The sequence below is a fragment of the Panthera pardus genome, unplaced genomic scaffold (genome assembly GCF_024362965.1).
Source record: "Panthera pardus isolate Hobbes unplaced genomic scaffold, ASM2436296v1 HiC_scaffold_21, whole genome shotgun sequence".
In the NCBI taxonomy this organism is placed as follows: Eukaryota; Metazoa; Chordata; class Mammalia; order Carnivora; family Felidae; genus Panthera; species Panthera pardus.
In genome coordinates this window covers 37,472,402-37,494,184 of record NW_026526777.1, presented here as the reverse complement: position 1 = coordinate 37,494,184, position 21,783 = coordinate 37,472,402, and the positions used below count along the sequence as shown (strand labels likewise).

General features: G+C 45.0%; 1 protein-coding gene across 1 annotated transcript; it reads left to right on the top strand.

The window, feature by feature from the left end:
* Positions 1–3,363: 3,363 nt before the first annotated feature.
* NEK2 (NIMA related kinase 2) lies at positions 3,364–12,064 on the top strand. Its single transcript, XM_053909138.1, is given in 8 exon segments — positions 3,364–3,727; positions 4,841–5,058; positions 5,575–5,815; positions 7,886–7,968; positions 8,697–8,785; positions 8,788–8,822; positions 9,666–9,882; positions 11,338–12,064. Coding segments are annotated over 8 exon segments (1,149 nt in total). The 5' UTR covers positions 3,364–3,631; the 3' UTR covers positions 11,508–12,064.
* Positions 12,065–21,783: the final 9,719 nt, after the last annotated feature.

Genomic DNA, 21,783 nt, shown 5'->3' with positions numbered 1-21,783 from the left:
GGCAAAGATCAGGAGCTTGATTTTGAACATGTTAAGTTGGAGATACCCATTAGTCTCCTAACTAGCTTCTTCTCAAAATTTGTTGGTGCCTTTGGGAACAATGTAGGGCACTGGTGAGGAGAAAACACGGACATAGGGCAGATAATCTCTTTATTTTGGATTTCACCACGTTTGACTTAAAATGGACAACATGAAAAAGTCTGTGAAGACAGTGAATTAGACCTTGGGTGTGAGAGAGAAGTTCAAGCCTTGGCCCCATTCTCACGGAACTGCTCAGCTCTTAGTAATCTCAGCTTTTAGTAATCTCAGCTCTTAGTAATCTCAGTTTCTGTCTCGATTCTTTGTTTTCTTCATTCTGACCACAGTTTGTAATGGTTGAATTTCTCCGCACATGATGTACACAAGTGTATGTACCTCCTTCACCTCCAGAACTGCATGTGAGTCCTCCTCACTGGGGTATCTCTATCACCCGGCAGGGTCTCAATTTATATTTGCTGAAGGATGAGTTGTGTTGTAATAGGTCAGATAAGATAGATATACATGAGAAGCTAGTGATCTAGGCTAGTATCTGGCATATTCTAAATGAGTAAAAAGCACAGTTAATTCCTCTTTTAGGAGACCACAGTGGGTTGGAGGCAGTCAGGGAAATCTTCAGGGAAGAAACTGGGAGTGAGCTGAGTCTTAAAAAAAAATGAATGGTGGAAAACGAAGGAAGGAGAGAGGAAGTGATGGGGGAAGGGATGTTTCTTGTAAAGGGTTCCTGAACGACCTCCATATGCTCCTCTGCCTCCACGGTCTCTGCTCTAGTGGCTAGTGGTCTCTGCTGCATTGTCCTGCCCCTGACTGGATTACCTGGGCGATCTCCATGGGAAGGACAGTGTTGCAGAGACCCGCCCACACCCGCTTTCCACCTGTCCACCCTCCCCTGTCTCTTCTTTAATGACCACCTAGCATATAGATGCCTATCATTATGCCTGGCACGTAGTAAGTGCTCAACAAATATAAATATTTTTTTCAATGAACATATGTGTCTAGAGGCCCCTCTCCATAATCTTGGGATGGATTTTCCCCAATATTCTCTGCCATCGGGCTGGGGCACTTGAAACATGAGCACTTTAGGGCTCACATCAAATCCTTGAATGATTATTAATAAGCTACTTTCTCATACTTTCATTTAACACAGATTTGTTGCATGCCTCCGGGATTTATGTTGGCTGCAAGGAGCTTAGAGCTGAACTACCATGAGACCCATGTAAACAAATAATGATAAAGTAAGTGTTGACTTATGTACAAAGTGGTCTGTGAACACTGTAGATGGAGAAATTGCTTGTTTTAGCACATTAGAAGAGGCTTCCTGGAAAATAGGAAAGAAAGCTGGCATTGAATATCGAAAGACAAGTTGTGTCCTCTAGACAGACATGGGGTGGTGGAGTGGTTAAGGGAGTAGGTTGGACGGTATTCCAGGCACATGGTATAACAGGTTCAAAGGTGATCGTGGGTGGCAGTGGTAGTTGAGAAAGTATGCCAGGTTTGGGGAATTGGGGCAAAGCATGAGAGTAGAAGCGTGGCCAGAGAGAAGGTATAGGACTGGATTTGGGGCAGACCAGCCAAAGAGCCCCATGGATGTCAATCTTTTTTTTTTTTTTTTTTTTTTAATTTTTTTTGACATTTATTTTATTTTTGAGACAGAAAGAGACAGCATGAATGGGGGAGGGTCAGAGAGAGGGAGACACAGAATCCAAAACAGGCTCCAGGCTCTGGGCTGTCAGCACAGAGCCCGACGGGGGGCTTGAACTCACAGACCGCGAGATCATGACCTGAGCTGAAGTCGGCCGCTTAACCGACTGAGCCACCCAGGTGCCCCGATGTCAATCTTTAAGAGGTACTAAAGTAAAAAATACAATGCCAATTAACTCAACCACTTGTAGCTCCTTACATAACTTTTGAAACCTAAATTGGCCTTATTCCCTGAAGTAAGACAGTGTTCTTGAATGTTACTTTAAAAATTCTTCTGGCTGGCAATTCCAATTATGCTATATTCAGTGCATGTAATAAATTCCTTATTGTTAATATAAAGAGGTTTGTAATTCTTATTAATAGAAAAGCAAGTTCCTTTCAATTTCATGCTGAACAGATATTTAAAGAAAATTGACCTATTTATGCACTGCCAGATTATTAGCTTTCTGGTAATGGGCTCCATCCAGGGCTGACCCCCTCTCCCAGGTAGAAATGGGACTGTTGCATCTGACTGGGTGAGCTGGGTGCCCAGAAGAGGCTATGTCTAATGAAGTATTGTCAATTAATTGTTTGACACCCCCAGATAACCTATTTGGTAGCTTTTACTAATAAAAGAAATTTTCATAGGAGTCTTTTTTTTAATGTTTTATTTTTATTTTTGAGAGAGAGAGAGAGGGAGAGAGAGAGACAGTGTGTGTGAACGGAGAAAGGGCAGAGAGAGAGAGAGAGAGAGAGAGAGAGAGAGAGAGTTGTAGAATCCAAAGCAGGCTCCAGGCTGTCAGCACAGAACCTGACACTGGAGTTTAAACCCACAAACCCTGAGATCATGACCTGAGCCAAACTCAGATGCTTCACCCACTGAGCCACCCATGGACCCCTTTTGTAGGAGTCTTAAAGGTAAACTCAACTAGCTCTGCCTCAGAGCCACCATATTCTCCTGGGTATTTCAGGACTTCCGTATTCTATATTGAGGTTTTGCACACATCCTGAGGTTTTGCACACACCCTGTGCTTGTTAAACAGGACTCTAAATTTGGTGTTCAAAAAGGTAGTCTCTCTAATGATGGTTACACCCTAAAGTCATGTGTAAGCTTTAAATCATCTCTATGAGTATCCACTGTTTTTAAATTGATTCTTCTGTTCCCGACCGTTAGGCCTAAAAGAGATAATCTAACTTTTCTGTGCTTTCCTTTCCTCATGGGAAACAACACGAATTCCTGCATTATAGGTTTGTGTTGAGGAATGGACGAGACAACACACGCATAGTGGCTGGCACAGTCCCCAACCATAGCCTGCCCGGGTTCGCGCCCCCTTCGGAGTGGTTCTGTACTTTTCATCTCGGTTCTCAGCTCCCACGAAGTCTTCCGTGTGACCCCGCCTAGGCTCAGGGTTCAGGAACCTAAGAGAAGGGCATGTGCACAGAAGAGTGGGTAGTGTGAGGGGTCAGGGTGCAAAGATCAGAAGGCAGCTGGTGGCAGCAGCGTGCAAAGAAGTCCAAGAAGACGTCTGTGGACTTCGATTACTTGGGCGAGCTCCGCTGGAAGGACAGAGGTGCGGAGATCCGCCCACACCCGCTTTCCACCCCTGCCCGCCTTCGGTTTAGCTCCGCCCCTTTCTCCCTAGAAGGGGGATAGCGGCGGACGCGGACACCGAGGCGGACAACGGTTGCCTAGCGAAACGCTTTTCCCAAGATGCCTAGGTTGTTGTGTTCTTTTAGCCAATCAGAGAGGCGAAGCGGCCTCACCGTGGGCCAATAGGCTGCCAGGCCGGGGCCCGCGTCGGTTAAACCGGGCTGGAGACTGGAGTGGCCAGATAGGTAGTGTGGCTAGGACAGGTCTCCGAGTCGGCGGAGAGATCTGCGGGAGACCAGCGGGAAACGTCCGGGGGGCCCGGCCATGCCAAGTCGGGCGGAGGACTACGAGGTGCTGTACACCATTGGCGCGGGCTCCTACGGCCGCTGCCAGAAGATCCGGAGGAAGAGCGACGGCAAGGTGAGCGCGGGCAGCCTCCCTGTTTCCGCCCCTGCTGCGGTCGCACCCGCCCGCGGCGAGCGCCCTTGGCCCCCGGGTGGCGGGAGAGCGAGAGGCCTGGGGCTGTGGGTCTCCAGGGCGGGGTGCCTGGAAGAGGCCATCTCTTCCAGGTCTGTGTCTGTCCTGGCTCGCTCAAGGGCTGGGACCCTGCGTGTTTTGAGATGTATCTATGTATCTCTACTTTTTTCTTTCTCTTCCCTGTCCCTCTTTCCTGCTTTGACTTGCTAAGGGCCTCCCTTTAGTGACAGGTGGCTGAGTCTTGAGTTCTATTCAGAGAAGAGTATCCCTCTCGGACGTGGGAAAGAGGCAGGACCCCCAGAACCTGGAGCTTTTTGTCTTGCAGTCAGAGCTCACTTAAAATATCCATTACTTGGATTATTGGATTGTTATTTTCCAGTGTGTGTAGGTAGACCTTATACAGGAGGAAACAATGGAGAGGAAACTGCCTGGCTGCTGACGGAAGGATCTTTACTAAGGGTTCTCACCCTGGAAAACTTTGACCGGTTGGACAGTGGGAATGGTCAGGGACTTTGCCTCTGCTCCAGCTTTGACCCAAGTACCTTTTGCTACCGTGCCACAAAGCAACTGAGGGTAGGGGGTTGGAGGAGGCCTAATGTGACTCCACCTCTCTCCCATGGCATCATTTACCCCTTGAAAACTAGGGGAAGATTATGGAAATGAACTCGGGTTTCTTAAGTTCATTGAACTAAATTAGATGGTAATGACAGTGGTGATCTATTTAATAGAGAAGTAACTTAAAAAAAATTTTTTTTAATGTTTATTTATTATTGAGGGACAGAGACAGTGCACTAGCCGGGGAGGGGCAGAGAATGAGGGAGACACAGAATCCGAAGCAGGCTCCAGGCTCTGAGCTGTCAGCACAGAGCCCGATGCACAGCTCAAACTCATGAACCGTGAGATCATGACCTGAGCCAAAGTCAGACACTTAACCGACTGAACCATCCAGGCGCCCCTGAGAGAAGTAACTTTTAAAAGTTTAAAATTTTGGAACGTTCATTCTTTGTCTTTGAGTATGTGATGAGTTCATTCATACCTTGGAAATTCTTACTTCAGATACTAGTTTGGAAAGAACTTGACTATGGCTCCATGACAGAAGCTGAGAAACAGATGCTTGTTTCTGAAGTGAATTTACTCCGTGAACTGAAACATCCGAACATTGTCCGTTACTATGATCGAATTATTGATCGAACCAACACCACACTGTACATTGTAATGGAATATTGCGAAGGAGGGGACCTGGCTAGCGTAATTACAAAGGGAACCAAGGAAAGGTAAATTCATCTTTTATTTTATTTTATTTTATTTTAAATGTTTTATTTATTTTGGAGACAGAGAGAGAGCAATGAACGGGGGAGGGTCAGAGAGAGAGGGAGACAAAGAATCCGAAGCAGGCTCCAGGCTCTGAGCTGTCAGCACAGAGCCCGATGCGGGGCTCGAACCCACGGACTGTGAGATCATGACCTGAGCCGAAGTCGGATGCTTAACTGACTGAGCCACCCAGGTGCCCCGGTAAATTCATCTTTTAAATGTAAGCTGAAAATGGGCCAAGTTTCATTTCTGTTAAGCATCCTAGTTTAGGATTGGGGATGAAGTAGTTAGTTATGTGGAAGACTGTTCTTGTATTTGTTCTGTGAGTCCACAGCACTTTAGGATCAACACCCATACCTTATCTTGAAAATAATTTATTTCCCTAGTTGTACACTCTGAAAACTAGATACTTCACATTATCCCATCTTTTTAGTGTTCTTATTCAGAAGTCATATGCTGTGTAACTGCTTTGGTTTCAGACAATACTTAGATGAAGAATTTGTTCTTCGAGTGATGACTCAGTTGACGTTGGCCCTAAAGGAATGTCACAGACGAAGCGACAGTGGTCATACCGTGCTGCATCGGGATCTGAAACCAGCCAATGTTTTCCTGGATGGCAAGCAAAATGTTAAGCTTGGAGACTTTGGGCTAGCTAGAATATTAAACCATGATACGAGTTTTGCAAAAACATTTGTTGGCACACCGTATTATATGTCTCCTGTGAGTATTTCAGAACTTAGATACTTTTTAAACATCCTAACGCTAAGCATTCAGTGGAGGGAAATTGAAGGTTTTGTTTATTTGTTTGCTTAGTAATATACAATAGTGAGGAATGAATACTGTTCATTTGGAATTTATATTTTTTCCAAATGGACCACCAGACTCTTAAACTCCTCCATATCAACAATTAAAGTGAAGCTTTTATTGAATGGCTACCATGTGCCAAGTTCTGGGATTACGAAGATGAGATAGGTTTTGTCTCTGTTCTCAAAAGCAACATGGGCCCTGTATAACACCTTGGACTCATTTAGAGTGTTTGTTCAAGACGCAGAGCCCTGGGCCCCAAACCCAGATCCAGTGGATCCGGATCCATCTGGATCTCTGGGTGTCTGGAACAGTTCTTGCACTCTGCGCTTTTGTTTTCCCTTCCACTTTTCATTTTGAACATTGCCTTTCAGTAGACTCTCTAGGTGATTCTTGTGTATGGAGACTCAGGGCTTACTTCAGATAATGTGTTTTTACAGTGTTAGTTTCTTGTACTTGTGTTTTTGTTGTTGTTGTTGCCTTTTCCTACAGTGGAGCTGCAGCAGACCCACTTTACTTATCTGTTCTCTCTGTTGCTAGATATTTTGTTTCCAGAATTTCTTACCATTCTAAGGAGCACTGCTCTGCACATCTTTGAATGCATTATTCATTCTTCCTTTTTGGTTATTTCCTTGGCATGTAGCTCTCAGAAGGGTATGAACTAGGTCAAAGGGTATGAACTGTTTATGACTCTAGATATTACCTGATGGCTGTTAAAAGCTTGAAGCACTGGGGCGCCTGGGTGGCTCAGTCGGTTAAGCGTCCGACTTCAGCTCAGGTCACGATCTCGCAGTCCATGAGTTCGAGCCCCGTGTCAAGCTCTGGGCTGATGGCTCGGAGCCTGGAGCCTGCTTCCAATTATGTGTCTCCCTCTCTCTCTGCCCCTCCCCTGTTCATGCTCTGTCTCTCTGTCTCAAAAATAAACAAACATTAAAAAAAAAATTTAAAAAAATATTAAAAAAAAATAAAAGCTTGAAGCAGTAAGTGCTATCACTAATGTGTTGTTTTTGACTAAGATTAGACATTGCCAGAACAGTGTCGTTTTCGCACTGGATCAGATTCTAAATAGAAAGCCTTTAACATAAAGGAAAATTACCCAAAAGTGGTTCTTGGAAAATTTGAAACCTGTGTAATTCTTTTGTTCCTTTTCCCTCCTGCCCTTGTAATTAGATCGGTTCAGCCTTCCCTAAGGCATTGATTGTCAGGAAGTGGTATCAGACTCACCTGCTGGAGTTTAGAACACCAAGAAGCTTCCTGAAGGTTTTGGTACTACTTCTGTGCCCATTGTTGACAATAAGAACTATGGTAGACTAATACTGTAAGTGTGGAAGAAAGGAAAATACTTAAAATAGGAAATGAGAATACTAGTTAATACTGTGATTTATACTGTGGACTAAGAGAAAAATACATAAATGGATAATTCAATTAGCCATTTATGTCTATATCCATTTACATGTGCACCAGATGTATGTTTTGGTTATTCTGAAATTTTCTCTGGGTTTTTATGTCATTTTATTTTATTTTTTGCTCTGGTTCTTTCAAAATGGAGTTGCTACATTATGCATGCCTTGAGGGTAGAGGTCTCATATTCACCTTTGAATTATCAGCACCTGCTCTATTGTAACACAATAACATTTGTGAGTGAAATGAATGTGAAAGTGAAATGAATGTGAGTGAAATGAATGAATTATATGCGATAAAGTATATTAGGATAAGATCGTTGCCTTTTTTCCATTATAAATTTGAAGATAAATATAAAGTACCATCTTTTTTACTGTGGTATAAGATCTGACATAAACTGGATCTGTCTTTTGAATCTGATATTTTTGTACAGATAGAAAATGTTTTCCTTTTTTTTCCTTTTTTCTTCTCCAGGGCAATATTACCAAATGTTAAGGTTCCATTTTTGTTTCAGGTTATTTTGTAAGTTTTAAAACAAAATAAACTTTTCACTCCTACACTTTTACCCCTTTTTTCCCCCTTTAGGAGCAGATGAATCGCATGTCCTACAATGAGAAATCGGACATCTGGTCACTGGGTTGTTTGCTGTATGAATTGTGTGCATTAATGTAAGTGTGAGGAAAACAGCCTTCTGGTCTGAAGTTTATACTCACAGAGGTTTGTCCCCCTTTCACTGGGTTCAGCTTTTTGAGCATCCATGCGTATTTGAGCCTGAAAGAATCATATGTTGGGTTAAAATTAACATAGATGGACGGGTTAAAAAAATTATTTGCAAATTAATAATACAACCCCTGAGGCTGGTTCATAGCTTTTAACCTGGAAAGATGGTTCCCTTGCTAGACTGATACTTAGCTCAAGGGAGAGCACATCGTCCAGGCTTGTGGAAGAAATGAAACAAAAATCCAGGGGAGAGGCCTGGGAATCTGGAGAACTAAAAACAGCTCCCATTCTTTGCCATTTTTTTTCTTTGCCTCCTCTTTGTTTCCTCCTAAACTATTCTGTAGAGCAGTGGTTCTCAGCCAGGGAGCAGGAAACAGTTTTGTCCTCCAGGGGACATTTGACAACATCTGGAGGCATTTTCGGGTGTCACAGCTAGGGAGAGCTCCGGCATCTCGTGAATAGAGGCCAGCAATGCTACGAAACATACCACATGCACAGGACAGCCTCCCTAACAAATATCATGTGACCCTGAATGTCAGTAATGCCAAGGGTGGGCAGCTTAGCTAGGGATGACAATCCCAGAAGAAACATGAACACAAACTGCAGCTTAAACTGTGCTTTTGATTTGGCTCCTATTATATATTTTCATTTCTACATTAAAAAAAATTTTCCCCAGGCCTCCGTTTACAGCTTTCAACCAGAAAGAACTAGCTGGGAAGATTAGAGAAGGCAAATTCAGGCGAATTCCATATCGTTACTCTGATGAATGAATGACATTATTACAAGGATGTTAAATTTAAAGGTAAAGAGTGTAAGATTACATTGTCTACTTCTGTCTCTCAATTTCTCTCTTGAAGCAGTGTGACTGAAGAAGCATTAGTTATAGTTCCTCAGCTAAATCTACTCTGTTAAGGGAAGTGAAAACATGTAAATTTGGCAAGTTGTACATCCTTGCTGGCCTACCTTCTGTGCTTTCTTCGTGCCTCCTCCCTCTCTCTGCCACACTAACAGATGGTGGCTAGTAAAACAGGATTGCAGAAAAGCTCCAAATCCTCAGTTCCCTTGCCTACCTCAAAGCGGCAGGTGGTAAGGGAAGGGGCCACAAATCAAACTTCACTACCCAGCCTCTCGCTCCAGCCGAGAGATTAGAGACCAGAGATGGAGTGGGGGAGGGGAAATAAATAAAGAGATTGTGTGGAAAAGACCTGGTCCTGGGATGGGGAGGAAGATGTCCTAGGGTCAGGTTGATGTGAGAGTAGGAGTTAAATGCTGTGGAATTACAAAGAAGGAAAATGGTGAAATAAATAGGACTGAAGGTTGGTAAGGGAGGGTCTTGCTTAAAGTAGTTTTGAGATACAAGGGCAGCACTTGCCCTAAAGCAGCCCTGGCATGCCACCAAGCACCAGCTCAGGGATTGAAAGGTTAAGGGGGAACAAAGGTTAGTTAACGTCTGCATTACCTTGTGGACCCAGAACCTCATGGGTTAAAGCCACTAGTGAACTTCACCTTTCTAGGTGTTTAAGACCCATCCATAAAGCCCTTTCTTTTGTCTTAGAAATGTATGCTGTTTTTAACGTACCTGCGCTTTTCGGATGAGTATTCTGTTATGAAATCTGACTGCAACACTGAACATTGTTCCCCCCAGGATTACCATCGACCTTCTGTTGAAGAAATTCTTGAGAATCCTTTGATAGCAGACTTAGTTGCAGAAGAGCAAAGAAGAAATCCTGAGAGAAGAGGGCGGCGGTTGGAACCGGAGAAGTTACAGGATTCCAGCCCTGTCTCGGGAGAGCTGAAACTAAAGGAAATACAGTTACAGGAGCGGGAGCGAGCCCTCAAAGCACGAGAAGAAAGGCTGGAGCGTAAGTCTGAATGGGGGCAAAGCAAGGGAGCGTCACAGAGGGCTGTTCTGATGTGTGTGAAATCTCTCTGAACAGAGTATTTGATACGTCGATGTTCTATCAGAGCATTCTGATAAATCCTTGAGACACCGAAATACGTATTGGAAAATAGTAAATGAAGCTTGCCGGCACTTCCCCGTTGAGCCTCTTTCTTTCAGATCGAGTGCTCTTATAGTGTCGGTCACTAACTGTGATGACCCTGACGCAGTAGCCATTATATGTTACTGTGGAGCTACTTTTTCTTTCTCTTCTTTAATATATTTATACCCTACATTGTTTCCATCGGAAAAGAGGGTTTAAGCATTTGCTGCCTTCCATAATAAAAACCATCGCTTCTAACTTCTGATATGGCTGGCCCAGTACAGCCCAGATGTAAAACTCTATTGCATGTGGGACTAGATATGTTTGGGCAATTCATTAAAGCATGTGGGTAAAGATGTTCTAGGTCTGTAAGTCTTAGTCTTGAGTAGTAACTGATTAGGTGCTAATTAGTTTTTGATGCCGAAAGTCTGTCTACTTCACCAAAGTAAGACCTGCTACCCAGGATGTAGATTAAGCAAAGTAGCAACAGCAGCGAGGCTCTTCATGTTAATGTCAAGGGCCAGGAGATGGAGTCATGACCGTCTCCCGTCACCCTCACGGCTCACTTGATTTTGCTTCTGTGGCTTTATGCACATGCAGCCGAGAGATACCGTTCTATTTAAATGAACGTACAAAGCATCCCATACATGCATTCATGTTTTTACTTCCTGATGATAATTGTTTAGTGCTGTGAGCTCTGCTTTCTGGAGGAGTAGAACCTGCGCTTACCCAGAAACCTTTTTTTGATGCTTTTGTCAAAAGAATTTGTAAAACAAAACTTTCATTAAAACCTTTCCCAATGTTTTGTGGTTTCATAGAGCAACTGAAGTCTGAACTTTCTGAATTCTGGGCCATGAATTAAAAAAATAGCCTTTGTTACTGATCTAAAGAAGTACCTCCCGAGTCGTGGTTTATTTCTGCTTCTATTTGGGTGCTCTCATTGACCCAGAAGAAGGAGGGTTTGTTCTGTGAGGCTAGGCAAAGCCCGGAAAGTGGACTATTGCCTGTTTTCAGTGCAGAGCAGAGATGGCTTTCGTTGTTTATTTTCCCAAATGAGTTCCTCTCAGACAACATGACCAAAAGTTGATGCTGACCTCGTATTTGTGCTTAAAACCAGTCCTTACGAGAAAACCTAAGACAACACACAACATACTAAAATGCTGAATCAAAACCTAGCAATAGGTTGACCAGGTTTATGGTACGGAACCTTTTGCACTGCTGGTCAGGCGTGCTAGGCTGCGTGATGAGGAAAAGTGGTAGGCTTACCAAATGTGAACCGTCTTAAAACCCATAGCCACTTGTTAATATCTTTCTTGTTCCATTGCCTTTTTAAAGAGAAGGAACGTGAGCTTTGTGTCCGTGAGAGACTGGCAGAGGACAAGCTGGCCAGGGCAGAGAGTCTGTTGAAGAATTACAGCCTGCTGAAGGAGCAGAAGTTGCTGTGTCTGGCGGGGGGGTCCAGGTATGAGATTCGCTCCGCAAACAGAAGCTGCCACCACAGATGAAGAAATGGCACCGGTGTCGCTGCCGTGGGGCTTTGATAGCCCTTTTAATTTACGAAGTCTTGTATTTAAGATGAAGTTCATTGAATATATGCATCTTAATAGAAATAATTTTGTTACAGCAACGATTTACTTAATGGGTTCATAGACTTGAGGCAGTGAGCCATAATGATTTCATCTTCAATTTTATTTACCTCATGAAACTACATGTTTAGTTTTTTTTCCTACTTAGGTTTTAAAGCTAGGACACTTAAAAAAATGTGCATTTCAGATTTTTCTTTTGGTATATTACCAAAATTACTACACATTTCTCTTCATTTTCAAGCAAAAATCCTAGCATTTTACGCTTGCCACATGAGCAGATAATATGTGCCACATCTTTCATAGAAGTATGGCTTAGGGGCACCTAGGTGGCTCAGTTGGTTAAGCATTGACTCTTGATTTTGGCTCAGGTCATGATCTCATAGTTTGGGAGTTTGAGCCCCACGTCAGGCTCTAACTGACAGCGTGGAGCCTGCTTGGGATCCTCTCTCCCTCTCTCTCTCTCTCTCTCCCTGTCCCCACCCCCCCCACCGCTTCTCCCCCATTTGTGCTCTCCTTCTTTCCCACTCTCTCAAAATTTAAAAAAAAAAAAAAAAGTATAGCTTAAAAGGTGTGATAAACTAACTGTAGAATAGGCCCATCACTTTTGGGTCTTTGCTAAGACCCCTGCAAATTGAAACATGTATTTGGGGCACCTGGATGGCTCGGTTGGTTAAGCGTATAACTCTTGATTCTGGCTCAGGTCATGATCTCACAGTTTGTGAGATTGAGCCCCGTGTTGGGCTCTGCGCTGACAACGCAGAGCCTCCTTGGGATTCCCTCTCTCTGCCCCTCCTCCTCTCGCTCTTTGTCTAAAAATAAATAAATAAATGAACATTAAAAAAATTGAAACCTGTATTTGTGAAAATTCAGTTGGTTGATATCTACCTATGCTCTTTGTGTTTCCCTTGTTATTCAGAGTAGACGGTTTGTAGACAGTTAGCCTTCCCAGGGCCCTGCCTTCGTGGGCCCTGGCCTGTCGCTGTGCTCCAGTGAGAAGTGGTTGGTGGGTATATCAGCGAGCCAGTCTAATGGGCCTTCTCCATTTCACAGAAACCCTACGTCTTATTTACCCTACTTTTTAAAAAAAAATTTTTTTTTAAATGTTTTTATTTATTTTTGAGACAGAGACAGAACATGAGCAGGGGAGGGGCAGACACAGAATCTGAAGCAGGGCTCCAGGGTCTGAGCTGTCAGCACAGAGCCCGACTTGGGGCTCGAACTCACAGACCGTGAGATCATGACCTGAGCCGAAGTTGGACGCTTAACCGACGAGGCCACCCAGGCACCCCATACCCTACTCTTTAAGATTATGGAAAGTGCAAAGCGTTAAACCTCTTTTCTCTAAATTTCTATGTGACATAAATTATTTTTTTTAAGTGTTTTGTTGGTTTTAAAAATTGAGTATCTGAATTTTCCAGTGAAACTTAGGTAGAGTTCTTATGGCTCCCTCCTACCATGTAGGACAGAGTTTGTGAGGGCTGTCATTTCCACCTGGAATAAATTGAGAGAGAATCTTGTCACTTTCAGTGAGCATGATAGCATTTTGTAATGGAACAGACAAAACTAAGTGAGTTTGATGGTTATAATAATATTATAGTGGTGAGTGATGGAAGTAAATGAAACAAGAATTATATAAAATTTAGGCTTCATCTCTTTTGAAATAACTTCTTTTTTCTCATTATTGCTACCTATTATTTCAGTATTTTTATAATATTTATTCCAGCTTTTCTCTTTATGCCCCCCCCCCCCCCCCCCCCCCCCCCCCCCCCCCCCCCCCGCCAAGACAAAGTAGGCTGAAATTGTAATCAATGTGGTAGAGTGAGGAGAAGTGTTCATCTGGGTGAGTTTCATGCATCAAACCTGTTGTCCAGAGTTACGGAAGGCCCTGCTGGGGTCGTCTCCTCCAGGGAAGGACTTGATTTACATCTTGCCCTGAGAGTCTGAACAAAGGCAGAAGAGAGCTCAAGCAGGATGATGCATTTCAGTGCAGGATGTATAAATAGTCGGGATCCACCTTGTTGCACATCTTGGCGAATACTTACATTACAGTGAGCTTTAGGAATCAAGTGTCCCCTTGGGGCTAGGAGGTACTTTATGGCTCTGAGCACTGAAAGCACCAAAAGCACCGAGCCTATCAGAGTCATAAAATAAACAAAGCAGGAGGAAGCGGTGCCCTGGGCACTCAGGATGGCTGGAAGTATCCTCTCCCCACCCTCGGGCTAGAAAATTCCTGTGGAGGAAGATGTAAAGCATCAAACTCATCACAGTAAGCAGCAGCCTCTCTTTAAAAGCTCTTGGTCTATTTAATGAAATGCTAACTTTGGGAAATACTAATTCTTTCTCTAAACACTTCTTTCTTAGAGAACTATCCCATCAATAGGATTTACCGTGTAAATGGTTGGCTTGTGAATGTATAGGTATTGGTGACCATAAGGGTGGATATCTTTCAAACAGCGGAGTTAAGTGTAAAAGCAATCAGGTTTGCTTTGCAGCAGGAACACTATGAAATAGGAGGTCCCAGGGGCGCCTGGGTGGCTCGGTAGGTTAATCGTCCAACTTTGGCTCAGGTCACGATCTCACGGTCTGTGAGTTCCAGCCCCGCGTCGGGCTCTGTGCTGACCGCTCAGAGCCTGGAGCCTGTTTCAGATTCTGTGTCTCCCTCTCTCTCTGCCCCTCCCCTGTTCATGCTCTGTCTCTCTCTGTCTCAAAAATAAATAAACGTTAAAAAAAAAAAATTAAAAAAAAAAAAGAAATAGGAGGTGCCAGGACAACTGGAAGGTAGCATTTCTCTGTGCACCCAGCCCCTACCCCAGGGCCTTCCCATTTGTTCCACCTAGAACATCTTCCTCCAGAGAGCCACCTGGCTTCTTCCTTGTCTCTGCTCAAAAGTCCCCTTACTCTGCAGCTTTGATCCCCCAGCACTTCTGTCTCCCTTTCCAGTGTTACTTTTCCCCCACATATCACCTCAGATACTCCTCACATGTGCTAGTTTACTTGTTTGTGGTCCGTCTCCCCCTACCGGAATGGGGCCTTTAGTCCACGATGGCCTGTACAGTGAGCTCAGTAAATATCTGAACGTATTTCCTTTAAATGAACACAAAGAAAAAATAAGAAGATTCTGGAATTCAAAACTGCAAGTCGCCACCCCCAGATAGTTCTGTCAGTAGCCAATAGTGTAGCCACCTCACGCAAATTTTTCTTCATGTAAAAGCTACAATTCACATATTTATCTCTTCCATGCTGACTTTGCTCAGGTCCCTTTTGAAACCAGTTTCTGGTCGTTCAGCTGCTTTGAAACGAGTGTTCTTGAATGTTTAACCCAAACTATAGGTGCCATCTGTAAGAAAGACCTTCTGCTTCTTACTTTTCTGGAAGTTATGTGTTCTAGGTAGAATGGCACTTGTTTTCAAGGGTAGAAATAAATCACATTGATTTCCAAATTTTTGGTTGTGGCCCATAATCCCCAATGCATTTAACCTTAAGAGTTGATTGTTAAGAGGATAAAACATGTTCCTTGGCACATTTCAGGATTATTTTTCAATGCTGTGGGTTAAAAGGTTGATTGATTTCTGCCAGCATCATGCCCCTCACCCCCTATCCCAGAGAAAATAACACAGGTCCCCAGATTTCAAATATGAACTGAATAAATATTTTGGGGAGCACCTACCTGGGTGGCTCAGTCGGTGAAGCGGCCAACTCTTGATGTCGGCTCAGGTCACGATTCACGGTTCCTGAGTTCGAGCCCCGTGTCAGGCTCTGCACTGACTGTGTGGAGCCTGCTTGGGATTCTCTGTCTCTGCCCCTCCCCACTCATGCTGGTGCATTTTCTCTCTCTCTCTCCCTGAAAAATAAGTAAAACATCCAAAAAAGAGAAAAAAAGAATAAATGTGTTTGAGAAGTCGGCTAAGTAAGGAGAGGCTGAACTTACTCTTTTTTTTTTTCTTTCTAAAGAACTTTTTGATCTTCCATCCTCGATAATTAAGAAGAAAGTTCATTTCAGTGGGGAAAGTAAAGAGAATGTCAAGAGGAGTGAGAATTCTGAGAGTCTGCTCCCCTTCAAATCCAAGTGCAAAGACCTGAAGAAAAGGCTTCATGCTGCTCAGCTCCGCGCTCAAGCGTTGTCAGATATCGAAAAAAATTACCAGCTGAAAAGCAGGCAGATTCTGGGCATGCGCTAGCCTCTAGCCTCGCAGAGAGACACAGAGCTGTGTCCGTATTGAACATTGCCTGCCCTCGAAAGACTGATACTCAACTGCTGTAGCTTTGCTCACCTGGGTTCCGTGAGCCGTGCCATTTTGTACAGTGAGCCAGGCCTTGCTGGTTCTTCTGCAACCATTGTACAAAATGCCCACACCTTTCATTTCTCTCTCTTTTTTTTTTTTTTTTTTTTTTTTAAGAACACTTCATAGCAAGAATGACATTTTCTTCGTGGGTTGGGCTTTTAATCCTGGGTGTGATTACTACTGGAACGGGAAGCGTTACATTCTAAATGTTGGGAGAAAATAACGTCAGGGAAAAAAAAGTACTTAGGGGTAGCTTTGAACTACTGAGTGTTGTGCTTGCGATAGTCGTGCCTAGATTCAAGGTTGTACATGTTTCTGAGCTTAGAACACCTAATTGGATACAGATCGGTCGCTACTGCTGGGACATCTTGCTTGTAAGTATCCCATTGGTCTGCAGTGCCCATCTGTCACCTTTGGTGAAGTTCTTCACGGTGATGTCTGAAGTCTTCCTTTTTATCCTATTTGAGAGTGTATGAGTTGGCTGTCATTCACCTACCTGGGACTCACTAAATAAAAGAATTCTTTAGTTTTCCTATATTTATGTTTCTTGCATTTGTTGACCTCTTAGTTGAGGGAGTCTGTGTATTTATGATTCATAGGCATTGGCAGAAGAGGAGAGAACATCAGTCTCATGCTCACCGGGTTTTGCTCTCTGATGGTCTTTTACTCCCCATTTCATCAGTCTGTCTAAGCCGGCAGTCCTTAAGGAGGGGTGATTCCGCTGCCCCCCGCGGGGGACATTTGGCAGTGTTTGGAGACTGATCATGGGGGGGGCGGGGACTGCCTGCATGTAATGGGACTACGATGCACAGGACAGTGCCCGTCACAAGATGTCAGTAGTGCACACTTGAGAAATCTGATCTAGGCTAAAACTTGTTGAAACCCCACCCTGGAAGGAAACTTATTTTAGTTTTGACGGATCTTTTTTTTTTTTTTTTTTTTTAACGTGTCTGACTTCTAATATGAATTAGCAGTGTTTGCTGTGCCTGCCACATTTTGCATGTGATGTTTTCCTAGCGATGCTATTCTTTCCGGCTTAATGAAGTAAGACCGAATTATGAAGGGTTAATAATAAATGGGAAGAAACCGCTCCTGTATTGTTGGCTATTTTATTGCAGGTTTATCACACAGTTGATAATGCAGTGCCATCAAAGACAAATGATATTATCGAAACAATCAGAAACTGATATCCATGACTTTGTGGTATCCCCACAGATCAATCCCAGCAGGACCACTTTGATAAACATGTTAAGTATAATTTGTAGGGCCCAGTGCGAAATAGAAATGTAGGGCTCTTTGTTCAAAAAGCAGGAAACAAGTACCATTAAAAGTACAGGAAAAGACTTGTCCTCTCTTCCAAGGTCTCTGTCTCTCTGTTTATTGTGTTATTTGCTACTTAATGTTTTAAGTAAAGAAAAAATTTTAAACTATTGTGAATTTTCATTCTCCTCTTTTATATTGTGCCATGGCAGTTTTAAATGCAAATAGCACATTCTGCATATGTGTGGAATCACTGACCTGTAATTTGTATTCTGTGGCTCATCCAGGAGGGTGCCCCAAGCTGAGCATAAGAGACACAGATCCCTGTCACTGGCATCTGGGGACCCCTGGCCGGTGCTTGCCAAGTTCTTTGTCCCTCCAGCCTCTGGACCTACCTACAGTCCAGCCAGGCATCTCCCCCTCAGGCCACCGCCCCAGCATATGGCAGACAGGTCACTCCCAAGGATCTTTGCACCTCCAAGCTGGGATTTCTTTGTACCTGGATCGCCCCTGTCAAGGCCTCCAGCTGGTTGCCCACCAGCCATGCCTTGGGGTGCCAGCCCAGGAAGAGAGAAAGGCATGGGGGGCAGCTGCTGCCATACTCTGCCCTGAGATGCCTCAGGGCACAGGCCCCCAATCCTGACCTTTTCCTTGCCCGTGTGCACACCCTTTCTGGGAGCCGAGTGTGGCAGTGGTCATGGGGCACAGGCAGGAAGGGGAAGCCGGATGGGGCCTGGTGCACCAAGGGGTGGGGGAGCTGGAAGCGGGAGGCAGGACCTTGCATGAACTGAGGCTCTGAGCCCCCACATATGTGCTATTGTCCCATCAGACCCAACTTACAAAACATCCATTCAAAGACGCAGTTATTAAGCGCTGCAAGCACAGAGCTTCAAACCCCAGGTGCCGGGCCCTTCTGCAAACCGGGTCGTGCTACATGTGGGGCCTGTGTGTCTGCACTGGTCACACTCATGAAAACAGCCCTTTCTTCAGGAAACTCCTCTCCTACCTGAGGCAAGAAAAATCGTCTTTCCATTTTGAAATCAGTGACTAGTTTTCCCCTCCTCAGACTCCACCTTCATCTGCTTTCCTTCCTTCAGTCAATAATTGTGGGGCACCTGCCATGAGCCGGCACTGTTTAAGGTGCTGGAGATACAGCAATGAAGAAATACTGAAGTCCTTGCCCTCGTGGAGATTCCTTTCAAGGAAAGGGGGAGGCTGTGGTAGGTTAGGGTTTGGGGGAGCTGGAGGAGAAAAGGAAAGGTGAGGTTTGAGGGAGGTGGGGGGAGAAGGCAAGGACACCTGGGGGTGGGGGTGGAGAGGGGAGCACAAGAGGGAACTGCAACAGGACAGAACTTGAAAATAGGGGGACACTCGGAAATTAAGCACAGATGTTTTAGCCGGCTGATGTGTCCCCGCTCCCTCTCTAAAGCTAATAAAACCTTGCTTCCTGTTCACCTCTACAGCTGGGAACATCTAAGGGTATTTGGGCGATGATGGTAGATTAGAAGGGGCATCTCTGGTGGCAGGGAGCGGGGAGTCCTCCCAAGTGATGTTTCGCCAGCATCTCTTTCTAAGACCCAAGATATTTTGCTGGACACCAATCCCATACTCACCATTACAGACTTTACATACTTAAGTAATAAATTTTACCAAGCCCAGCCTGCTCAACACGCTTTGGAAAAAAGGGTCATTGGATCGGAGGGAGATTAAGTAGTAGTTCTGAGATAGAACCACAAGGTGGCGCCATGGTCCTGTTAGACCAGAAGTCCCAGCCTTTGCAATTGGTTGTTACTGAGAGATTACCCGGCAGGCGCTGGTTAAATGTTTTATTCCTATCATTGCGTCCAGTCCTCACAACACCACATGAGAAATAGGCACCATGAGCGTCACACTTCGCATGAGGAAACTGAAGCTCAGAGATCACAGCGGGGAAGAGCCACAGCTAGTTTCTGAACTTATGTTTTTGACTCCAAAGCTCATGCTCTTGACTATAATCCTCCACTGCCTGCCTGCACAAGACAGCAAAAAGCTGGTTTTGTTCCCAAACCATCTAATTTCCCATGATGATGGGTGGATGGTCGTAATCCGTGGCTTTCCCCGAGTCATTTTCATGACCGAGGAAGGGTGGGAGTGGAGCTGGCCTGGTTAGGGTCCAGTGGGCTTCCAGATCTGTGCGCTTAGGACAGATGGGTTAGTGTTGGGGGAGGGAGGCTGAGATGTGGTTTTCAAGTGACCCCAGTAGGACCCCAGGCCAAATTGCCTTTAGACGAGTTGCCTTATCCCCTTCCCCCAGCAACTTCCATTCTCACCTTATGGCTCTCCATTGCCTCAAAAACGCAGCCTAGATGCCCCAGTACACTTGCACTGCCCAGCTTCCTCTGCAGAACCACTGCATTCAGGACTGTCCTCCCCTGAGGTGTTTTATGTTTCCCGGTGACCCTCCTTCCGGGACAAAGCTCATTCCTCTAGGCAAGCTGGTTCCCTCAAAGACTTGAGGTAAGTCTGCCCCCTGCAACGAAATGAGGGCGAATGTAAAAGGTGACACAAGGCAGCTGTTTAAACACGAATGAGGACATAAGAGACTCTTAAAAACTGAGAACAAACTGAGGGTTGATGGGGGATGGGGGGGGGAGGGGGAGGGTGGGTGATGGGTATTGAAGAGGGCACCTTTTGGGATGAGCACTGGGTGTTGTATGGAAACCAATTTGACAATAAATTTCATATATTAAAAAAAATAAAGTGATTAAATAAAATAAAATAAAAACGAATGAGGAGAACTCATAAGTCCCAACAAGAGGGAATTATTGCTCATTGTGACTAGGTGGCTGAATGAACGCAGCCCTCCCATACTGACGTGGGTGCTGATGACCAGCTCACAGAGTCTGGGTGTGTGAGGCCAGCCTTCCCCCAAACCCTGGCTCACTTTGCCCCTCCCCCACCCGCATGGAGGAGCCCAGGGCAGCTGCCTCATTGCCTCCTACATCTAAAAGGTTGGGTTCCACGGCACATTCAGAGGGACCGGTAGGGGCAGCCTTGCTTATCTCCCGGAGGCTCCCTCCTGCATGTCTCCTGCCACAACCACAGCAACTCTGCTTGAGCTGCTAAAACCCCAGACATCCAAGGCTGCCCATCTCTTGACCCCCTACGACCACCCAGCCAGGAAGCAAATATCCCCTCCTCCTACCCGCTCAGACTTTCTCTGAAGCAACACACTGGCCCTTTTGATGCAATGAGGTGTTCCGTAATCCTAGTTGCACATTCATAGGAAATGCTCACCGTGGCTGACTTTATTCTTTACGTTGAAAAAAAAAAAATCAGTCTTCCCTTAAATTATGAAGTGATAACATCAGTGTAAAAATTCTCACAGTATGAAAGTCTGTGTAAGCAGTAAATTTAAGCAGTAAAAACTCCATCACCCCAAACCTTACTTTCTCTCTTTCTTTCCAGAAGTAGCTGTTAACAATTTGGTGTTTGGTGTTTCCTTCTAGACCTCCTGTGTGTGTGTGTGTGTGGCATTGAGGTGGAACGTCTCTGTGTATGAGGGTCTGTGGTGTGTGTGTATGTCTACAGGTATGTATCTGAATATGTGTATTTTTTTTTAATTTGTCATTTTAGTCATTTTTTGGAAGTGTATCCATTTATTTTGAGAGAGAGAAAGAGAGAGAGTGCATGTGTGAGCAGGGGAGGGGCAGAGAGAGAGGGAGAGAGAGAGAGAGTCCCAAGCGGGCTCCTCACTGTCAGTGCAGAGCCCGATGAGGGGCTCGAACTCACGAACCCGTGAGATCATGACACCTGAGCCGCAATCAAGAGTCGGATGCTCGACCGTTTAAGCCACCCAGGCAAGCTGAATACGTGTTTTTAAAACACACAAATTGGGGGGCGTCTGGGTGGCTCAGTCGGTTAAGCGTCCGACTTCAGCTCAGGTCACGATCTCGTGGTTCGTGAGTTCGAGCCCCGCGTCGGGCTCTGTGCTGACAGCTCAGAGCCTGGAGCCCATTTCAGATTCTGTGTCTCCCTCTCTCTCTGCCCCTCCCCCATTCATGCTCTGTCTCTCCCTGTCTCAAAAATAAATAAACGTTAAAAAAAAATTATAAAACACACAAATTGGATCTTAATACACATACTGCTTTTCTGTTTGTTTTTTTTCAATTAAAAATCATTTTTTCTTGTTGGCACATATAAATTCTCTTCGTTCTTAAATAGCTGCCTCGTGTCACCCTCTGCATTCTTCTCAAATTCGCCCTAGGAGGGCAGGCTTACTTTGAGTCTTTGAGGGCACCAGCTTGCCCGGAGTGCCTGCAGTGTGGGGGACACAGCCCCTGCCTCAAACTGAGGGCCCTGTGGGCGGGGCAGGCACACGCCATGGAACACATACACTCCCACAAAGCCGCGCGCCTGCTCCACGCACAGGATCACTGGCCGCAGCTCTGCCCTCAAGAACCTTCATGGTCAATTAACTGGGGAAATAGTGGATGTGGCAGGAACAGCATGGGCCGCTGGGCAAATCCCCATAATGCCTGGTGGAGAGTTCTAGGGCCCAGTACAAATCTAGCACTCATCTCTCGTCTGCTCCCTCTCTGCACAGTGTTGGCCCACCTGCCACGTGCACAGAGAACTATGTCCAAGAGCTTCCTGCTGGGGGCCAAACTCCG